A 23,059-nucleotide genomic window follows, 5' to 3' on the forward strand; every position below is an offset into this window, starting at 1 on the left:
CACGCGACAGCAACGATATACTATGTTTAATATATGTATTATATATTCACTCTGAGTGCTTTTGCCACATTGAGTTTCTACACGGCTAGTTAGCATTCCTCCTACATCCCAGTGGGGACGCTAGCTGCAAGCTAACGACGTGACAAAACGTGACAAATGCCCCCCGCCCGACAAACACAAAAATAGCACAACTCAAATACACAAAAAACCTCAAAATACCCATTTTAGAGTTTAGTGTTCATCAAGGAGGAGGGTCAATATGGAGGATAAGTACAATTATCATCATTATTATCAGTGTAGTTACCACGCAATTAGCATAGTCATTCATTAATATGGTGTCACATGGTGACTGGGGACAGTGGTGGACAGTACATTAAGTATATTAACTTGAGTACTGTACTGAAAGTACATTTTTGTTTCTAGTATATATACTTGTACTTGAGTATATGTAATTTCTGGATAGTGACTTATTTCACTAAATTTTCCACTACATTTCAAAGACAAAATTGTGCACTTTTGACTCCACTACTTTTCAAGAAAGGGGAAAAGAAAATGCACATTATGAATTAAACACTTAGGCCATATTTAAAACACAGTGGAAAAATTGCCGATCAAGTATCAATACTTTGACTCTCAAGTACTGTTGTCCACCACTAGGGGCAGAGGAGTGCAGATCAGGGGGTTGGCACGATCGGCCCTTCAGACCAGATCAGCTCAGAGACTGGGTTTTGGCCCCGAACCCGTGGCGGATGCGGAACACGTTACCCCAGTAAAAAATCTACTGGTTGTATGGGAGTTGTAAAGGGGGGGGGGGGTTCACGATCATTGATTATTTCACGATCAATGAAGAATGGGAAACAACTCAAAAAAGGATTGGGCTTTTTTTTACTGTGGGGCTGGGAATGACAGCTTCTTAAAACCAGTAGTTCTCAAACATAAAAAATGGCAGGGACCCCCAGAGTGGTCCACATTTAGGCCCACGGACCCCCATAACTCTCGAGAGCGTACAAATGGAACCGAACGGACCCGTAACGGGTCCGTTTGGTTCCATTCGTACGCTCTCGAGAGTTACAGAACTCCCGAAAGTGCTCCATTTGGTTCCCAACTATCAATCAGTTAGATGGGGACTCTCTGGAACCACGCGGGGACCCCCACCCGAACCGCTGTCTTAAAAGTGACAGCTTAGCTTCGGGGGGGGGGGGGGGGAGGGGGGGAGGGGGAAGGCACGATTGGCTAGGACTCGGAGATAGGCGGGGTCCCACATGATGGCGGTCCCTCTGGATTGGCTGGTTGGACAAGTTGTTCCCATTGTGCAGTAGTAGTAGTAGTAGTAGTGGTCTCTGGTTGGCTTGACCGGGGGGGATTGGCCGGGGGGCCGCGGTGGCCAATGAGAGCGCAGCGCCAGGCAGGCAGGCAGAGATGGGCGGGATCACCAGTTGGGCGGAAAGGTCAGAAGGTCAAGGGGTCATGGGTTAGTTGCCGTGGCAGCTAGAGTTAGACATACAGAAGGACGGGACAGACGAGGAAAAAAACGAAGTAAAAAAAAAAAAAAAAGAAGAAGAAGAGAGGAAGGGAACATAAAAGGGGGGAGGGGGGGGACATAAAAAAAAGAAAGAAAAACAAAGATAGAAGAGAGATTAGTTTCAGCTAGTGGCGTCAGGGTGATAATCATTACAGCATCTACCGCAGTCACACAGTGGGAGGGGGGCGGGGCCTAAGCTCGGGGCGCAGATTAGCGGCCGCGATCACGCGTTTTAAGAACGCGCCTGCACCATATTTATTTTGTTGTTGTTGTTGCCAGTTATATGCAATGCTCGGCGCGTTTTCCCCCCAAATTAAACGCCTTGTTTGCCGTCTTATTGGTGCGTGCTGCAGTGTGATCGATCGCAGGCCTGACGGCCTTCGTAAGCACGGAATAACCATTCATTAACGCTTACATCAGCAACCGAAGGTTGACTTAAAGGGATAGCTCACCCCAAAAATTACTTTTTTTCTATCGATTAGTCACCCCATGAAAATTTAATTGAATAATTTTTTTGTCGCATTTTTAAGCCAGCGGACCGGTAGGCAGTGGTTCCGGTAGGAGACACAAAGGAAACTCCTACCGGAACCGCTGCAGGTCATCAAATTATTGTCTTAGGAATGCGACAAAAAAAATAAAAATATCCATGAATTCAAGTCTCCATGAGGTGACTAATCGATAGGAAAAAGAGTCATTATGGGGGTGAACTATCCCTTTAAGGAATGGGCGTTTAAGCATGCTCATATCTGCTTATGAAGGTCTGGCTTTTTCTTTTGGGGGGTGGGGGGGGGTAGTGGTTTAGTTGGGGGTCCCCTCCAACTGTGTAACTGCTGCTCCACAGTAAAATCCTCAGCGGTAATATAACTCAGAAAGCATACACACCTGGAACCAAACGGACCCCGAAAAGAGTCCATTTGGCTCCATTGTGCACGCTTTCCCAGTTAAATCAACGCCGTGGATTTGATTGTGTACAGTGATTACTATTCATGCTAGCTGGGCTAACACCTGGCACAGACAGACACCAAAACCATGGACAGAGAAGAAGACATAGCATGGTTTCATCTGTGTGAGAGAGAGAGTGGTTTGTTTGTTTGTTTTTTTTATCTCTAAAAAAGAAGGCTGACGGGTCTAATTCCCACCGTGACAAATTAGAGGTAATGTTTAGCAGCAGGCAGACAATCTGGATGATTAACTGTTGTGATTGAGTCAAGGTTTTATTGATTATGATTCTGGCTCCACTGCCACAATGAGGTTATTAGAAAAACTGCAGCTAAGATACTACGGTGAAGCAGAAGAGGCCCAAATGTAAAGGAAAAACAAGTGATGAGGTGGTTAAAAAGATGGTGATTTGTTTGTTTTTTTAGACGGAATTAAGAAATATTATTATCAAAACAGACATTGTTCTAACTACGGTAATGATTTAGAGGCTTTGGTTCGCTTTAGAGGTTTGTTTTTCAATATTCAACTTTATTGCCTTTTAGAGATTTTTGAAGTTTTTTTTCTTTTTTCGTTCACTGTACAATAACATGAGCGCCACTGCTCAAAAAACACACAACAGGGCAGCTATAGCTATAGTCTGTTTCTATTGCATACAGTCATGAGGCCAGAAAGAAAAAAAGAAAGAAAAAAAATTGGAGGGGGACACCTTTTTTTTATATAAATACATAAGAGTACAGTACTGTGTCCCAATGCGATCCTCTCTACTGCTAAAACTGTACCGTTGGAAGTTTACATGGATACTCTTTACCTATAAAAAGTATAATGTAAAAAATGGAATAAAAGAATGCACTGTAAAATCCGTGTTGATTTAAAACAAATCCAACACTGAAGGACTTTACCGCGCATGTATTTACGAGCGACCTTAAGTTAAAGGGGAATTTCGCCGGACGGTTTTCTTACCTTTTCTATGATGTTATGATATCGTACGACGAGTGGTGCAGTAGAAAAACTCAATTCCATAACGACTCAACCGCAGCTAAAAACCAGAGCGTATAGGCTGTGTGCTAGATTGACTATTTTAATAGCTTTTTTTCCTCTTTTTTTTTTGTGAGATCTGTGTCTCCGGAAGTCTTGCAAGACGAGATTTCACACGTGACGTCATCCACGTCACTTTGTCAACAGTACGGTGGCAAAAACAACGTGGAGCGTTTACTGTCCTTAAGAACGTTAGATCTCACACAAAAAACAACAACATTAAAATAGGCGATCTAGCACACAGTCTATACGCTTGGGTTTTTCGCTGCAGTTCACTCGTTATGGAATTATGATTTTTTTCTACAGTACCACTCGTCCTAGGATATCATAACATCATAGAAAAGGTAAGAAAACCGTCGGGTGAAATTCCCCTTTAAGAAGCTCAAAAACAAAAACAAAAACATAAAGCACTTAAAATCCTTAACATCCCTATTTACATATTTATTTTTGCAGCTAAATACATAGCATCAGCACCACTCCCACTAAGGAATATATACTGTATATGAAGGATGTAAACAGCCCAGTGGGCGTGTGATAAGACAACAGACTAAAGTATATAATCATGTCATAATAATATAAAAGAGCTTATAACACAGAATTCAGTAGTAATCACACACTGCTGTTTTTTAGTATTTGGAAAAAACAAACAAACAAAAAAGAAAGAGATTTTCTCATCAAGTAACCGTCTTTAAAAGGAACAATAGCTTTTTCAAGTGTTACGCTATATTGAGATGGACACAAAACGAGGATAAAGTTTATCAAAAGAAAAGGAAAATCAATCTGTTTTTGTTTTTTTTCTTTTCATGGAATGATGTTGATCTGAATGTTAAAGGACGACTTCACCCATTTTCAATATAATGTTCATGTAATTGGTCCTCACTAATGCTCATGATTTAAAATAATGTTTTATTTCTGTCTACTCACTCTGTGTCTCAGAGGAGGGGCTGTGGACAGTTCAGAAACCCGCCTACCAGTGACATCATCGATGGGGAATCCAAGCTAATAAAAACGCCATTAAAGCCATTGTTCTCATGTTAATAAAAAGAAAATCCTTATTTTAACCATTTTATCATGAGCATCAGTGAGGACCATTTACACGACGATAGGTTGAGAAATGTGCGAAGTCGTCCTTTAAACCCAAACGGCCTCGTCTGTAGGTCGAAAAGGCAAACGATGAGAAAAGGAGAGAAAAAAAAACAAAACAAAAAAAGGCTTCAGTCAGTCACAAGGACCGTCACATGAATGTAATGACCCATTCTAATTGAGAGGGCCCCGCCTACAAGCATTCTGCTTCATCTAATTGGTGGGCAGCAGAGAGCTCGCCGCCCCCCCCCCCCCCCCCCCCCCCCCTTTCCTCCGCCACTCATTCTCATGGACTGTGCTTATCATTGAGACCAATCTGTTTCACATTATATCTATCACTGCATCAGTGTGTGACCTTTTGTTTATGTCTGACCATACCGAGGTGCTCTGAGCACGCCGTGTTACGCACAGTATGTAAACTGACACTGGTTCACACACACACACACACACACACACACACACACACACACACACACACACACACACACACACACACACACACACACACACACACACACACACACACACACACACACACACACACACACACACACACACACACACACCACGCATCACGTGCGCACGTGCACACAGATCATGCACGGGTACTTACGCACATATACACAGGAATGCACCCTTTCGCGACACTCACTCACACACACACACACACACACACACACACACACACACACACACACACACCACGTGCGCATGTGCACACAGATCATGCACGGTCGGGAAGTCGCGCACATACACAGGAACGCACCCATTCAGACATTCACACGCACACGTTTGTATTACTACACTTAGGAGGACGTCGACATTTTAGGAAGGGCATTGAAAAATAGCCCAATAATAGCAGATCTACAAGCTTGTAGAAAAGGTTATTTATTCGGTGTGGGACATCGCCATATGACTAAGTATAAAATAGGGAAATCCCCCTAAAACTAACCTCTACATGTCTAATCCTAACACTAACCACAACAGGGAAACACTTGCTATGCATTCCATATCTATAATGCATTATAAACATACTTATAATGCATGATAATCTGCTTATAACGCTGTATAATTATAGTTATAAGAACTCGTAAATATTCATAATGCTTTAGAACAATAGTCATAACACATTATAAAGCATTCTATAATGACTTATAGGGTCAAGTGTAAATGCATTGTGATATGCATACAACACTGTATCATTACAGTTATATAAGCACTCATAATACATTATAAACCATTTTATAATGACACTTTCTATGCATCCCATGTTAATTCATTTGTAATGCATTATAGGCATGGGATGCATGGCGAGTGTTGCCGAAACGTTTCCTAACTAAGCCTATGGGATCCAAAACATATTTTTTTAACCACACATTTTTCTTGTGAGGAGGAACCAGGAACATGGCCACACCCACAGCATCATCTATTTATCAAATCATACTATACTTGTGGGAACATTCGGTCAGTGGTGGAAAAAGTACTCAAGATATTTTACTTAAGTAAAAGTAAGCAATAGCACAATACAAAAATACTCTTTAACAAGCAAAAGGCCTGTGTTCGAAATGTTACTCGAGTAAAAGAACAAAAGCATTGGCATCAAAATATACTTAAAGTACCGAAAGTAAAAGTACTAAAAATGTTTGAAAATAGCAGATCTACAAGCTCACAACGCAACGCGTTGTGAGCTTGTAGATCGGCTATTTTCAAATAGCATAGGTATAAAATAGGGCTAAAGTGGTTAATGTATGTTTTATAATGTAATAATGTAAATCTGCAAAGTAACTAGTAACTAAAGTTTTCAAATAATTGTAGTGGAGTAAATGTTTGCCTCTGAGATGGAGTAGAAGTAAAAGTACTGAATATTTTAAATGCTCCAGTAAAGTAAAAATACCTAAACATTTTACTTAAGTACAGTACTTGAGTACATGTTAATTTACAACACTGCATTCGGTCCTAACAAGTATAGTAATACAAACACACACACGCACACGCACGCACGCACGCAGACACACACACACACACACACACACACACACACACACACACACACACACACACACGCACACGCACACGCACACAGAGTGTCTGGTGAGCTAACTAACCTCTGTCTGTAGTCACTACCCTTTGGTAAGGATGGATTCTCATGTCGTGGCGTCGAACCTTAGCCGCCATGGCACCTGCTCACAGCAGAGCCACGCCATTGGCCAAAACAGAACACACATCACAACGGGTTATTTCATGATGATTGGACAAGAGGAGGACTAGAGGCCAACCCATGTTATTATCTGTCCGGACCCATAGATCATAAGGTACTTTTTTGCCTTTTCTTTTGTGGTTAAAAAAAAGTGCTTATCAAAAAAGTTATTATTTGTTATATGTTCTCAAATTGAGACTTACAATCTCAATTTGAGAACTAAGATCTAAAGTTGATAAAGTTTCAAATTGATCTGAACGTTTTGCATTTTTTGACAAAACATTGGGTCAAAACATCGGTATAAATCAGGGGGGGGGGGTCTAGGACAAAAAAATATGTCCCCAAAAATTGGTCCGATTTGTTTTGGGTCCGGACCCCAAAACCGTGTCATGGGTCGGGCTCTAGACTGGACAGCAGGCTTCATCAACATCACACAGTCAGCCCAGAACACAACATACATCAGTACAACCAGGCTTTTTACTACACACTTTAAGGCAGTGGTTCTCAAACCTTTTTCATGTCAAGGAACCCCCTGGTTTACCATGCAAGAGTTACCAATCATTGATTGGTACAGTCAAGAGTTACCAATCATTTTGCTGGGGACCCTCTGGAGCCCCCTCAAGGACACCTGGGGTCCCTTTCAACCTGGCATTCCTATTATATACGTACGTACTTATATATATCTTTTTTTTTTTGTTAAAAAAAGTTTAAAATAGCGAAAACTTTAGCTATTCGTCCTATGAGAAGTATATAGTGTATGAAGGGGGGGCTCCGAGGAAAAAAGGTTGCGAACCACTGATTTAAGGGTTAAAGAGTGAAAATAACAACAAATAAAGGTCTAAGAGATATATTTTCTACTCTTTCTGTGGACATCTACACCAAGCTTTATATGTTTACTCTGAGAACGTGAACTTTGTCCACTAATTTCAATATAGATTCAACCTTGAAGGTTGGTTCAAGGTCGCTGCGTATAGTTCTATAAAACACACACGTTTCTTTAAAACACAAACAAACAGTGCTATCATACTGATATGTTAACTAAAAAGGGCAGCATCACAGTTACAAAGCTGAAGCTATTAAAGTGTTAAACACATTACGCTACCACACGCCGCAGCGCTAGCTAGCTAGCCGACACCATACGCTAATAAATAGATTAAATCACAAGGCTTGTGAAGAGAAGGAATGGACATTAAATCACTAAAGTAGAAAAACAAAAACGAAAAAAAACAAACAAACGTGGTCAACAAATCTGTCATCCTAAAGTATAAAAGGACATTTCAGTGTTTCGCTATAATAGGTCAGGCACATGTAGGGGGTTTTCTCTGCAAAGCCAGTCCATGTGTGTGTAGGGAGGTGTTTGCTATCATTTAGCCTTTGGTTGGGAATGCCATACCTGTTGAACAACAAAGAGAGAAGGTCACGGTTAGCTTAGCTCTCATAGCCCTGGTCCAGTGCCTCACTGAAGCCCTATAGACGAATCCACAGACGCGCTGCCTGTAGGCAGCCATAGCTGCGGTGTCAACGCTCCGCACCGCGACACCGCAGCAATGGCCGCCTACAGGCAGCAACAGGCAGCGCGTCTGTGGATTCGTCTATAGGCTCTAGCTATGCACAGCAGCCATATTGGAAAGAAATTTGGCCGCTTTCTTACTTTACCATCACAGGTGTTACCAATGATGCTAATTAAGGTTGTGTTCCATTCTGGTCAAACATAAGAGTCAGGGTGCTGATATTGTGCATGTTGGCTCACTGCAAACACTCTGCTATACCAGTGGGTCTTAAAGTGTGGTCCAGGGACCCTCATTGTCCTTGAGGGGGTTCCAAATGGCCCCTTACGGGTGTGCAACTATAATGTCATGGGGGTCCTTTAAATTAAAGAGTTTGAGAACCACTGTGCTACTCTAAATGGAACAGAGCCTTCGTTAGTATCATTATTGGTAAGACCTGTGAAGGAAGTAAGGAAGCGCCCCAATTTCTTTCCAACATGGCTGCAGTGCATAGAGCCTAATGTATACTCCGTTGCACTAGGGCGTTGCTTTGCCAACTGATGTTCAAGCTAACAACGTGTCATGATGCGACGCGTTGTTAGCTTCAAAATCACACTAAAGAGTATGAATCTGGCTTAACATCCTGTCAAAGACAACGTCAACAACCCACAGTGAATTTCTCACCGTTTGCGTATTAGATTAATATACTTTTCTTTTTTAAAACCTTTTCCTTGTTCTAACATATTCCATATAGGCTAGCATACAGCGAGTAAAAATGTAATACTAAAGAAACTTTTTGCCACGTGCACAAGCTAGCACAAACTGCCGACTCATAAACGGCATGGTGAAGCTATTTGTGTAAAACCATTTGCTTTTCAGACAACAGTTGTAGAACAGAGACCACGGAGAACACTTTCCTCACTTGAAAAGCATCTTTACTTTAATGAGTAATGAATGAGTAATGACAGCATATGAAGGCCAGTCACAGATGAACACATGGTGATACATTCCCTGTGGGTTGTTAACATTCTTTAACAGGGCGTTAGTGAGGCTCTGGTCCAGCGCTGCATGCAACTCTGCATCACACATGTGCAATGGTGGACAGTCGGTAAATAATTACATTAACTGGAGTGCTTTACTTGAGTAAATGTTTTGAGTATCTGTACTTTAAGTGAGCATGTGATTGTTTGGGGGCTTAGGAGGACTTTCACTACAAATATTGTACTTTTGTCTCCACTACTTGTCTACAGGAAACTAGTGGAAAGTACATTATGAATGAACCACTTAATCTCCATTTCAAAAATAGGGAAAATAGCAGATCTACGAGGTCACAATTTGTTCTATTTTAGATTTGTTTGGTGAAGATTTCATTGAGACATTTCAAGAAAGTAAAAAAACAAAATGTACTGTGTAATTTGTACTTGAAAACTTTCACTTGAGTATTATTTGAGCAGGTTTGAGCGGCAAGTACTACTGGAGTCGAGCTCTTAGTCCACCAGTGCAGGTGTGTGTGTGTGTGTGTGTGTGTGTGTGTGTGTGTGTGTGTGTGTGCGTGTGCGTGTGCGTGTGCGTGTGCGTGTGTGTGCGTGACTGTGAACTAAAGAAACGGCTAAAGAGTTTTATAAGTACCTAATACTCCAGACGAGTCGATGGGGCCGTACTCCAGTATGGAGGGGGTGAGCGTGTACGGGTACTCGTAGGGCGAGGCGTAGATGATGCCGGACTCGGGGCCTTGCTGCATCAGGTGCGGGTTGCCTCCCTGCATGAGGGCGGAGCCCTGTATCTGGCGGATCAGGGGCATGAGTGTGGGCGAGGACATGGACGTGGGGACGGGGTTCCGCTGCATCTGCTGCATCATCTGCTGCGGCGAGTGACCCGTGATCATCCGGGGCGCCTGGGGCGACGCCAGGGAGAACGTCATGGTGTGTGCTGCGCGCCACACGTACACACACACGCACATACACAATGGATACGGGAGGAGAGGGGACAAAAAAAACAGTCTATTTAACAGCAGAAACAGAGCTATTGTCCACATTAGATACAGTAGAAGCCCTGTGTTACTGTGGTGACCAGTGATGATGATGTCATCCTTACGGGCCTTGATGTTGGCGTCTCTGTATGTTCCGTTCAGAATGGCCAGCTCCATCAGCTGCATCTTCTTTAGGCTGTCCTCCCCCTCCGCCTGCACAGACAGACACACACACACACACACACACACACACACACACACACACACACACACACACACACACACACACACACACACACACACACACACACACACACACACACACACACACACACACACACACACACACACACACACACACACACAATGTCAAGAATGTTCAAATATTTTTTATTTTATTTTTTAAAATTATAGCCTACTAACTATAGCCCACTTTCAATAACCTCATGGCCCAACCAGTAATATGTTAGTTCCATTGATCCAAGCCGGAACACAATCGATGTATTGATCTTTCAAATAAACATGCTCTGAAAATGCACGCGGCCCACACACACTTTTGAGATTTTCAAGTGGGACCCTGATCCAGAAAAAGGTTGAGAACCACTGAACTAGCCGATCTACAAGCTCTCGATGCATACAACCTAAGGCGTACAGAGTACCCTCACTTCATTAGCCCCATCAAAATCAGAAAAGAAGTTGGTCGACGTGCTTTTAAATACAAAGCCCCAGCCGATTGGAACAATCTTCCCATTTCCCTTAGATCTATTAACTCCTTTAATATCTTTAAAGCATCTATCCGTACTCCTCTTCAAATAACCTGCTCCTGCTTCTAAAATGCTTCTGATTGTTTTCTGTCTTCTATAATCTTGTGAATTATAAGGGAAAGGAATTAAGGAATATACTGCAATTTAATTTCCAAGATGCATGTGCATGTTTGTATTCTGTGTATTCGCATGGGCATGTCAACGCATGTTACCGCATGTGCATGTATGTAATTAAGTAGTTGCTACTCTTGTTTTTGCTCATTTAGCTTCACATGGGTACATTAATGCATGAAGTCTGTTATTTTGTGGGTGTTCAGGTGGGGTGGGAGCGGACAGTTTCAGGAGAGCTTTAGCTTTTGTTTTGTTTTGTCTTGTTTATGTATGCGTGGATGTATTTGTTGTATTGTTCTGTCTATTGTGCTTTCTGTATTTTTGTGATAAGGACCCTCTCGAAAACTAGATGACACATCTCAAGGGGTTATCCTTTCAATAAAAAGGTACTATATTGTGAGCTTGTAGATCAGGAATCAAGCATCAAGAAGAGTTTTCTTTGTCTTTTACTTATACAAGTACAGGCAGCAAAATGTCAACAGGACCTGTTCCACAGAACTGTATTATGTAATAGTAATACAAATTAAGAATAAGGATGAAACATACTGGATGCAATAGAAATGAAAGTTAGGGTCTTGGCTTAGATACAGGTACAATACTGTTACTTATCAAGTAGGCTAGTTTCTCTAGTTTCACTGCACACTGTTGTACATCCAAGTATATTTGAGGTATACACACACACACACACACACACTTGTAGATCGGCTAGTTTCACACGACACTGTTGTATTTATACGAGTTATAAAACTGGGCTTTAGTAACAGGGAGTGGCACGCACGCACGCACACGCACACACACACACACACACACACACACACACACACACACACACACACACACACACACACACACACACACACACACACACACACACACACACGCACACACACACACGCACAATCAGATTCCTCAGCAACATTTCTCAGCTGCATCAAGATTCATCCATGTGACGTTAGAGGAGATCCAGTGAAAGAGCTATTGTTACCGTCTGTTTGCAAACACTTTGTCAATATTATGGAAATGTATTCGAAAGCTAATTAATTCTAACCTATTCCGTTTTTTTTTCTCCTTCTCTTTTTGTTTTTGTCTTGTTGAAACAGTAGGAGGTGAAATGGTTTCTTTTGTTGTTTGTTCCGTTGGCCTTTGAGTTTAATTGTTGCATTGTTGGCGCTGGAGGTCGCCCCCCCGCCCCCCGGATTCGATGTCACACGCGTTAGCGCTGGTGTAAAGTAATTAAGTATGTTTACTCAGGTACTGTACTTAATTTTGCGGTACGTTTACTTGAGTATGCCAACTTTTCAATACTTTGCACTTCTACTCCACTAAATCTCAGAGGCAAATACTGTACTAGTTGCTAGTTACTTTGTAGATTTTCATTATTATTACAAAACATACATTAACAACTTTTTAAAGCCCTGTTATAAACTTTGTCTATTCGAAAATAGCCGATAGATCTGCTGCTTCAAAAGATTTTGATGCATTTAGAAAACTTGTGAAATGGAACATTCTGTATAATGACTTTACTTTAGGTGCTTTGATATATTTTGATGCAAATACAAATGCAAAAAAAAAAAAAAGCGTACTCACATGTTTTACGTAAAAGTATCAATACTGCAACGTATAAATACTCTTACAAGTAAAAGTACAAAAGTATTGGTATCAAAATGTGTTTTCAAATGTATAAAAATCATTTGAAAATAGCAGATCTACAAGCAGATCTGCTATTTTCAAATGGCCGAAATATATATAGGGCTGAAGTGGTATGTTTTGTAAAAATAATCTAAATCTACAAAGTAACTAAAGTTGTCAAATAATTGCAGTAGAGTAAAAGTACAATATTTGCCTCTGAGATGTAGTTGAGTAGAAGTAAAAGTACTGAAAATTGGAAATACTCCACTAAAGTAACAATACCTAAAAATTCTACTTAAGTACAGTACTTGAGTTACTTTACACCACTGCTTTTACTTAAGTAAAAACCTGGGTACTTCCTCCAGCGTTGGGGACGGATGGGTTGTCACACGTTAAGCTGAGGATCAGGTTGCACGGCTGTGAACAGCTTGTTTGATTTACTGTTCGACACCAAGGTCGTCCGGGTTACACAAGCCAACACATAGCGCTGCCTTGAACTTACACATGCATGTATGCACACGCACACCCACGCACGCACGCACACACACATTGTTATGCATACAGTGCAGGCATTCATTTAAATTATGTTAACATAATACAGTATACGACACAGTAACGACCAAACATTATGTACCCACAGACAAACATTATATACTATTATGTATACGGTATACACAGAGGCAATTACACACTGCCTCCACTGTGACACACACACACACACACACACACACTCACTGGACCAATCACTGAGCTTTGTGATGGTACGGTCACTCCACTGACCACTCAGTGAGCTCTATCAGGATACGGTCACTCGACCAATCACTGAGCTTTTGTCATGGCCTGGTGGTCCCTCTTTTGACCTATCACAGACCTCTATCAGGGCATGGTCACGCGTGCGTCAGAACAGAAGCGTTGTCAGCCAGCGCATGCCGAGGCGTCAAACCCGTGTCAGTGTTTCATGTTGTCTTGTTGGGTTGGTTGAAGGGCAGTGTGCCCGTTTCCTGGTATGTCGTTTGTTTGACTTATGCTGGAGTCAAGTGGTTTGGCTCACTCAATGAAAACTTAAAAATAAAACTAAAAAAAGCATGCCAAACTAGGTCAACCACGGGGACGATTTCCTATTGGTTGACGCCGCCGGTCAAAGTTCAGCAATGTGATCTAGTATGAGAGTGACGACACTATACTGTAGCATAGACTCCCATTGTAAAGAAAGGAACGCGGAAATGCTCCGTCTAGCTCAATGAGGAATAGTTCCAATGTTTGGAACTAACAGCCCATAGCGGCCCGCTTTGCGTCGAGATCAAAGCGTGACGCGACTCTCTCTTATACGGCTCTGACTTGACGTTTTGAAAGCGGTGCGTGAAAAGGCTACAACTCCGCCCCCCTTGTGCCCATATATGGGACAATGACACTTCATTATGTGACCTTTGACCTCACACCATGTGGTCACTCCCCCTAACGCAGTGGTTCTCAGTCGTTTACATTTCAAAGGGACCCCCGGTTTGTTATGAACAAAAAGCCACGGGACCCCCCCTATATAACTCTGAGAGTGTACAAAATGGAACCAAATGGACCCGTCAAGGGTCCATTTGGTTCCATTTTGTACACTCTCAGAGTTACAGACCCTGCAAGGGTCCTAACCAATCACTGAGCTATCAGACAACCTCAGAGGTTAAAGTGGGAGGAGTTCCATACTCAAGTCACGACACCTGTTTTGTGTGAGCGCGTGTGAGTGTGCGTGCGTGCGCGCGTGTGTGCGTGTGCGTGCGCGTTTGTACTTCTTGCTTTGTGAGAAACATGTCGTGACAAGGATAAAAAGATGAGGAAATGTATGTAAAGTGCAAAATTTGCCGGCCATGACTTTCCTTGAGACTGTTTAGGCCCTAAACCATCTCTCAAGGAAAGTCTTCCTAAACCCTGAGGGTTTAGAAAGACTCAGGCTTAAGGGTTAAAATTACAGTTTGCGGTTGAGTTTAGAGCAAAGGTTATGGTCAGGTAGTGATGACTAATGTTTGGGATGGAATTACAGTTAAGGTTGAGGTTAGGCTAAACTTTAACCACTTCAACACTATACACAGTTAGGTTGAGGTTGAGGTTAGGGTAAAGTTTAACCACTTAAAACACTATAAACACTTAGTTGACCGGAGTACCCCAGGACTCTATACTAGGCCCCCCTCCTGTTTTCACCGTCTTAAATATCTTTGCCAAAATTATCCAACCTGTCGTGAGCTTGTAGCTCACGACAAGTTGTGAGCTTGTAGGTCGGCTACTTTCAACACCATAAGCAATGGGGACGCAGGGCGCTAGGGTTGAAGTGGTTATAAAGTTTAGGTTAGGGTAAAGTCTAAAATGTAGGTTAAGGTTAAGTTTTAAAGTTTAGGTTGAGGGTAAAGGTCCATATACACACCAGGAGCGTTTATTTTGTTGCGATTAATTCGCATTAATTTAAACTGCCGTTTGTGTTATGAGCTCATGCACACTGAGCGTGATTTATAAAGAGGTGATGATGCAACATAAATATATTTCGAAAAACAAGGTAGAATTCCTGGTGAGTAATAATAACTAAGGGTAAAAGTTTAAAGTTAAGCATGTAAGTGGTTAATTATTAGGGCAGCGGTTTAGGAAATGAATGTAGTCGAAAGAAATCAGTCAAGAAATCAGTCAAAGGTCTTCACAAGTTTTTCAATTCAAGTATGTGTGAGAATACATGGGACAACATGCAAGCATTTTCACTGGTCGGTCTGCATGAGTATTTGTGTGCGTGTGCGTGTGCGTGCGTGTGTGTGTGTGTGTGTGTGTGTGTAGGTGGCTTACAGAATGTGAGAAATGTTGAGGAGCGCAATCAAAATGTTCTCTATAAAGAGACCGGGGGGTGTGTGTGTGAGTGTGTGTGTGTGTGTGTGTGTGTGTGTGTGTGTGTGTGTGTGTGTGTGTGTGTGTGTGTGTGTGTGTGTGGGGTTGGGTGTGTGGGGTGGTGTGGTGTGTGGGGGGGGGGGGGGGGGGGGGGGGGGGTGAAAACTGTAGCCAGTCGCTGGGAATGAAGTAGAGTTGTGAACGAGTGAAAGAAAAGGGAGTGATGGAGTGGCGGAGAAGGAGTGAACAGAGTCGCCATTCATTCGTGCAGCCTTTCAAACAACCCCTGAGTTTCCATGGAAACCCCTTTATGCGTGTTCCCTAATTACCCTAACCCCTTACACTCTCTCTCTCTTTCTCCCACACACACACACACACAGGATCACACACACACACACACAAACCCCCCCGCGATCCTCCACAAACTAGCATGGACCGCCATCCCTTGCAGCCAGTGAGCACGCACATGCATACCAACACCTAGATGCTTCATAGAGTCACATGCTGTCGCCGTGGATTTAGGAACCAGTTTTTATACTCCGTACTACGAGGAAAGTGTAGCTTGCCACAAAGAACTGATCTACAAGGCGGGTTGTTAGCTTGTAGATCAATGTTTGTACTCCGTAGTACGATGGTGAAAACTTGCCATAAAGAACAAATCTACAAGCGAACAACAGCGAACTCTCTAGATGGTGTATGAAGTGATTTGTAGTAGTGGAGGAGCAGGCCTGTCACAATTATTACATCATCGTCTAATCAGAATTATTTGAGATATTCGTCGTAATCTACAAGCTTACAATACAACGTGTCAAGCGACCAGAGAGCACCCTGAGGTGAAACTCCAGCACTCTCACAGCGTATTTTCCAAACACATCCACTAGACACGACTCTATTAATTCCAGTGTTGAAAGTGGAGTGACCGACTGACCGCGCCCACCTGGGGGACCATTTGTGTCACATTTTTCGTACTATAGTGACGACTGGCGAGGTGTAGGTTTGGCCATCATGTTAAAGTAGGGTTGCAACTATCAATTATTTTCTTCCGCAATTATTCTATATATTACTCTTTCAATTAATCAAATAATGGAGAAGCTTTTTTTTTTTGTATAAACAAATTGACACCAAAAAAATCCAATTGATATATCTTCCTATAATTCCCCAAACCTGTCCTCAAAACCTGTCCTCACCACCTCTGTCCTCAAAACCTGTCCTCACCACCTCTGTCCTCAAAACCTGTCCTCACCACCTCTGTCACCAAAACCTGTCCCTAAAATCTCTCTGTTCTGCCCGGTTCTCCTCAGTGGCTGAAGCAATTGATCTGCATTTGCACACAGGCATTGACCATTAGCATATGCCCAAAATAACGACGCCCGTTTTTTCACTTTCACCCAAAAGGTAAGCTGTTTATTAGCGTTTTTATGTAAACACCAGATTCGGAATTCGGGCTATGGGAGCTATCGTCGCCATGGTTACAACCGTCGCCATTGCTATAACCCCCCAAGCTATGGGATGAATGATCAAACTGCCAGACAGACAAACAGCGCACGGCCACTGTTAGACAGAGAACGCAGCAAACTTATAGAGGACTTTCATTTTACTGTATCCACGCACACACTGCGTTTCATGAGTGGGAGGGCGCTTTGGATATCATTTTCATGCCACAAGCACACGCAATGTTCTAATCCAGGTTGTGTTATTAGCACACAGAGCTCAAACAGCTTAAACGTCAACTTCCCAAGGCTGTGCGAGTGATGGGTCCGCGTGTGCGGATGTGTTCGCGACGCGGCGACGGGTCGCGGGCGCGCGTGCGTGTGTGCATGCATGCATGTATGCGTGACCACGGACCGGGTAATGCAGCATGACCAGCGGTCAGGGGGCGGTGCTTCAGACTGAGCGTGTGCAGTAGTGTTCTGTATACTCACGGCGGGGATGAGCAGCTTCTTGACCTCTGCGGTGGCGCGCTGCAGTTTGACCTGGGCGCGGTTGTGTGTGTCCTCCACCGTGATGAGAACATGGAGGTCCTCACTGAGGTGCTCCCAGTTGGGCTTCCCTCTGTTCAGCTCCTCCTGAAACACACACACACACACACACACACACACACACACACACACACACACACACACACACACACACACACACACACACACACGTTAGGATTACTATACATGTGAGCACAGCAAAATGTTAGGAGGACAGCATCGGAAATAGCTGAGAAATAGTAGACACACACTTTAAATGCTTCCCTTCGAGTGCCCTCAGTCAACTTCAAATTAGCATAAAATTCAAATATGCTTAAAATGGGTTAAGGACATTTAAAGATGCAGAAAGCATTGTCTCTGGGACAGAGGGGATTTCATAGCTGTCCCAGACTTTTCCGGATAGAGAGAGAGAGACACACACACACACACACACACACACACACACACACACACACACACACACACACACACACACACACACACACACACACACACACACACACACACACACACACACACACACGCACACGCACACGCACACACACACACACACAGTTCAAGGTTGTGTAGTGTGTAACTCCAGAGGCATACATACACGCGTTGATAAAGTTCATACAACATCCATGGTGTTATATCTCTACTGTAACAGTGTGACCCGTTTTATACTTTGTTGCATTTTAATGTTAATCTTTCTGACGGGCCTCCTGTTGCTCTCTGTGGAACATTACAAAAAAAACTGCTTTCTCTCATCTGTTCACCTCTCTATATCTGTCTACCTCTTTATCTGTCTACCTCTCTGTCTTTCCATCTCTCTCTCTCTATCTATCTCTCTTTCTCTCTCTCTCTCTCTCTCTCAGGTTGAGTGGTTGTGGAAACAAACAGTGGCGGAAGAAGTACTCACATTTTCTACTTAAGTAAAAAATAGTAATACCACAATGTAGAAATACTTAGTTACTTTCCACCACTGGAAACAAAGTCTTCTGAGGTCATGATAAGTAGATGATGAGAAGGGAGGGTTTCTTGGTTAAACCACTTAAACCCTACATACTTGGATGAACCGGGGTCTCCCAGGGTCTGCTCCAGGGGCTCTATACCAGGGCTGCTCTTTTCATCCCCCTCAACACCACATCTCTGTGCTGAAAATAGCCAATCTACAAGCTCAGAATAGCCTGTATCTATCTACAAGACAACGTGTTGTTGTGACGTGATGGGAGATTGTAGATCTGCTATTTTCGGGGCGAATGTTCACCCCCCCCCCCCCAGAATAGGGACGCTGGAACGAAATTAACAGCAGTGACTGTTTCTTTCTCTGCTTTCCCTTCGTCTCTCTCTCTGCCTCTCTCTCTCTCTCTCTCTGTGTCTGTCTTTCCCATCCTCCCTCTCCCTCTCTCTCTCTACAGCATTGCGTCTCAAAGTGGGGTCCGGGGACCCCCAGGGGTCCTTGGGGGGGTACCAGGGGGTCCCCAGAAAACTGTGTTAATATAGCATCACATTCATTTTAACCACTTTAACCTTTTATACTTTGGCTATTCAAAAATAGCAGATATACAAGCTCATAGTGTGCCGCACTATGAGCTTGTAGATCTGCTATTTTTGAAAAATCTCGAAAACGTGTGCAAATCTCTAAATCTTTTTTTGTTTTTAAAGGCTTTTTAACACAAATCTTTGCTTCTGGGGGTCCCCGACGCAAAATATTTTCAGATGGGGGTCCGCAGCCAAATACATATCAATTTGGGGGTCCTTGACACGAAAAAAGGGTTGAGAAGCACTGCTCCACAGGGTGTGTGCATGCGTGCGCGGTTAGAGAATGTTCCGGAGAGGAGGAGGAGGGAAAGAATGCTGGACGCTCTCCACTCAGCCTGACTCTGTCCAAAAGCCCCCAAACACCGAGGGGAGAGACCGGGGCGGACGAGGCCAACACGCTCAGCGGTGGAAAAACTATTCACATTACTTACTAAAAGTAAAAGTATCAATACTGCTATATAGAAATACTCTGTTACAAGTAAAAGTACGGAATTCAAACGTATTGGTATCAAAATGTTGATATTCAAAAGTATAAAATGTATACAAATATTTTTGAAAATAGCAGATCTGCAAGCTCTGGACCTTGTAGATCGGCTATTTTCAAATGGACGAAATATACTGTATATATATATATATATACAGTATAGCAGTGGTTCTCAAACGTTTTCATGTCAAGGACCCCCAAATTGACACTTATTAGCCCGTGGACCCCCATTTCAAAAGATATGCCAGGGACCCCCATAAGAGGAAATCTTTTTACGGCTCTAGCAGTGATTCTCAACCATTTGAATTTCAAGGACCCCCAGTTTGACATGCATTAGGGCTACAGACCCCCATCTAATGGCATTTCTATCACTTGGACCGCAATATATATAGTAAAATCTATGTCAATTTAACTCTGAGAGTGTACAAATGGAACCAAATGGACCCGTTAGGGTCCATTTGGTTCCATTTGTACACTCTCAGAGTTACAGACCAATAAGGGTCCATTTGGTGCCTAATCCCCAATCTAGCTGGGGACCCCCTGGAACTCCCTCAAGTACCCCTGGGGGTCCCCGGACCCCACTTTGAGAACCAATGCAGTATAGGGCTGAAGTGGTCACTCTATGTTTTGTAGGGTAATACTAATCAAAATCTACAAAGTAACTAGTAACTAGTTTTCAAATAATTGTAGTGGAGTAAAAAGTTAAATATTAAAGGAAAAACAAAGCCCTGAAAACTCAAAGGGAGGGTGGGTGAGAGAGGGAGGGAGGGAGAGACAGAGATAGAAAGACAAGGGGAGGGGGGGGGGGGGGGCAGGGTGAAGAAGAGACAGTCCAGTGCAGAGAGGAAGAAAGAGAGAGAGAGCAGAAAGACAAAAAGGCTGATAAGGGAAGGGTGGACGTGGGAATAAAGCTGCAACTATCTTCTTAGCGACTGTTCTGTCAATCTGTACTTTTTCAACTCATTAATTGAGAGATCAAATCAATATGAAAGGATTCAATTGTTGTAACATTTTTTTTAAACTCGATTAGTCAACCACTAAAAGTTTTATAAATATTTTATAATTTGTTCAGTCACACAAAAACAGTGAAAATAGCAGATCTGTGCCTTGTGAGTTTGTAGATCTGCTATTCTTTTGTATTTTAGAATATGTTTATGTATTTCCATTAAGATCGATTAATTTCTATAATCAATTCAATCAATTAGTTCAATTAACCCCTAAAACACATGATGATACTATAGCCTAACGGTTAGAGCAACAGAGTAGCGCACCTTAATTGTGACTGCACGGTTGCTGGTTCGATTACCGCTCAGAGCCTCTTCTTCTCTACTGTGCCGTCAACATTCATTCATGCACACATTCTCCTTCTCACAATAGAACATGGATCAGTGGGGCACTCAGGTGGCACAGGGGTGTTCCTGCCCACCACTGTGTGGACATAAGGGGCCATATCTTGCACGCCGCTGCACCCCTTATGCTTAAACGTTGCTGCCATTTTTTAATAAAATGAAAACAGTGAAAATAGCCGACCTACATCGACACGTTGTGAGCTTGTAGATAGGCTAGTTGAACTATAATGAAATGTTTTTCAACATAGTAAAAATGGCATAAAAAGTTCAGGCATAACAGGTAAGGCGGCGTGCAAGATAGGGCCCTAGGCCTAGGGGTTCAAAATCTCTGTGGTGCCTCCGGCCCAAGACTAATAGCAAAGCAACACCCGCCATCTCTGGTTTACTTCCAGTATCTATGTGATGCAGGTGGCCCCGCCTCTTTAGGAGAGCGGAATTAGGATGGGGTCTATTCATTCCAATGGGAGTAGACAGCTTCTAAACCATTCTTTAGCCCCATTGTCACTGAACTAAATATTGGACCCCATCGTCACAACTTGAAGCCACACAATCTTCACAACATTCTGACACTTAAAATAGCTCTTTTCAGAGAGACACGTTTTTTTCTGTTTTTTTTTTTCCCTGTCCGACTCCCAGCAACATACTCGAGATCTAGCGACAGTACACATAGGACGTTCGCGTAAATAGTCGATCTACAACACACACCTCCAGCTTGTAGGTTTGCTATTCTCGGCTGCTCTTGGCGTGACACCATGGCGCATAAGTTAGGCTTAAAAACTGGGATGAATAGCATGTTCACATGTCCACACGCGTTATCGTCCTCCCAGTCAAACTCATTAAGATTTCTTCTTTACTCATGTGGATTACATTCCTTCATGTGGACCAGTACCTTCCCTTATGTCACACACACACACACACACACACACACACACACACACACACACACACACACACACACATTAGACTTATCACTTCACCAATGAACAGTGAACAGGGAAAGACTGCTTTCATCTGCTATGGCCCAGAAAACATGGAACAAACTCCAGACAATAAAAATGATTGTGATTCCTGACACTGTCAGGTGAACAGAAATGGCTGGTGACTCCGTTTGCATCGGAGGAGACACACGGTTGTCTCTAGACCAGGGGTCTTCAACAGGGGGTCCAGGACCCCTAGGGGATCCTCAGAGTTACTACAGGGGGTCCGCCAAATCTTTGTGTGATATGATTTTTTTTTTACCTTACCTTACTTTTTCACGTTACCTTGAACCCTAGCATCCTTTTTCTGAGGAGAACTTTAGCCAAAAATAGCAGATCTACAAGCTCACAGAGCTTGTAGATCGACTATTTTTGGCAAAGAGGTATAGGTGTAGAGGGGGAAAAAGAGCAGACCAAGTAAAAAAAAAAAGTTTATCTCAAACACAATTTCATACAATATAGAGTAGGGGGTCCCTGCTTCATCTCTCTCTCAGCTAGGGGGTCCTTGGCTTGAAAACGTTGAAGACCCCTGGTATAGACCTGTAGGGGTCAGCAGACACGTGTGTGTGTGTGTGTGTGTGTGTGGGGGGGGGGGGGGGGGGGTATTGGCATAACGACTAAATTAGGAACAAAGGTAAGAAAGGTCAAAATCCAAATGGATCGGTGTAGTAGAGTGATGGTGTGTTCAGTGTAGGAGTGATGGTGTGTTCAGTGTAGGAGTGATGTTGTGTTCAGTACCTTCTTCTTGTCTCTCATGGAGCCCTTCCCTCGCACCATGATCTTGCACCCGGTCTCTGCCTCCAGTTGTTTGGCGGTCAGGCCGCGGGGGCCCAAGATCCTCCCCACAAAGTTGAACTGCAAGGCAGACACACACACACACACACACACACACACACACACACACACACACACACACACACACACACAGTCACGATCAGGCAAGACAACGGACAGAGAGACAGACCGCTTTTTTTTTTTTACAGATTATTCAATCGATTCCATTTTACATTAATGGGATAATCTGTCCGTCTGTTTATTTTATTTTTACACATGAACAAATCTATTAACCACTTAAACGTAATTTTATACTTTGTCACGCGACAATATCATGAAAACACAATGGAAGTAGCGGATCTACAAGCTCAGCCCGCAGGCGC

At 43.0% G+C, this 23,059-nt stretch overlaps 1 protein-coding gene across 2 annotated transcripts in view; it reads right to left on the bottom strand.

The window, feature by feature from the left end:
* Positions 1 to 1,193: 1,193 nt before the first annotated feature.
* The window catches only part of qki2 (QKI, KH domain containing, RNA binding 2), a 34,906-nt gene continuing 13,040 nt past the window's right edge, over positions 1,194 to 23,059 (bottom strand). The window contains exons 3-8 of one of the 2 annotated variants that reach the window (XM_084077751.1): positions 22,641 to 22,757; positions 17,512 to 17,655; positions 10,358 to 10,445; positions 9,893 to 10,192; positions 6,685 to 6,759; positions 1,194 to 1,488 (exon numbers count right to left, since the gene is read on the bottom strand). In XM_084077751.1, coding sequence (XP_083933877.1) covers positions 1,466 to 1,488; positions 6,685 to 6,759; positions 9,893 to 10,192; positions 10,358 to 10,445; positions 17,512 to 17,655; positions 22,641 to 22,757 — 747 coding nt within the window. In that variant the 3' untranslated portion in view covers positions 1,194 to 1,465. Of the gene's footprint in view, positions 1,489 to 6,684; positions 6,760 to 7,068; positions 8,170 to 9,892; positions 10,193 to 10,357; positions 10,446 to 17,511; positions 17,656 to 22,640; positions 22,758 to 23,059 lie in introns of those variants that run through there. The other variant, XM_084077752.1, reaches the window with a different exon arrangement.

This window comes from Gymnoscopelus microlampas, assembly GCF_963454915.1.
Source record: "Gymnoscopelus microlampas genome assembly, chromosome: 14".
Taxonomy (NCBI): Eukaryota; Metazoa; Chordata; class Actinopteri; order Myctophiformes; family Myctophidae; genus Gymnoscopelus; species Gymnoscopelus microlampas.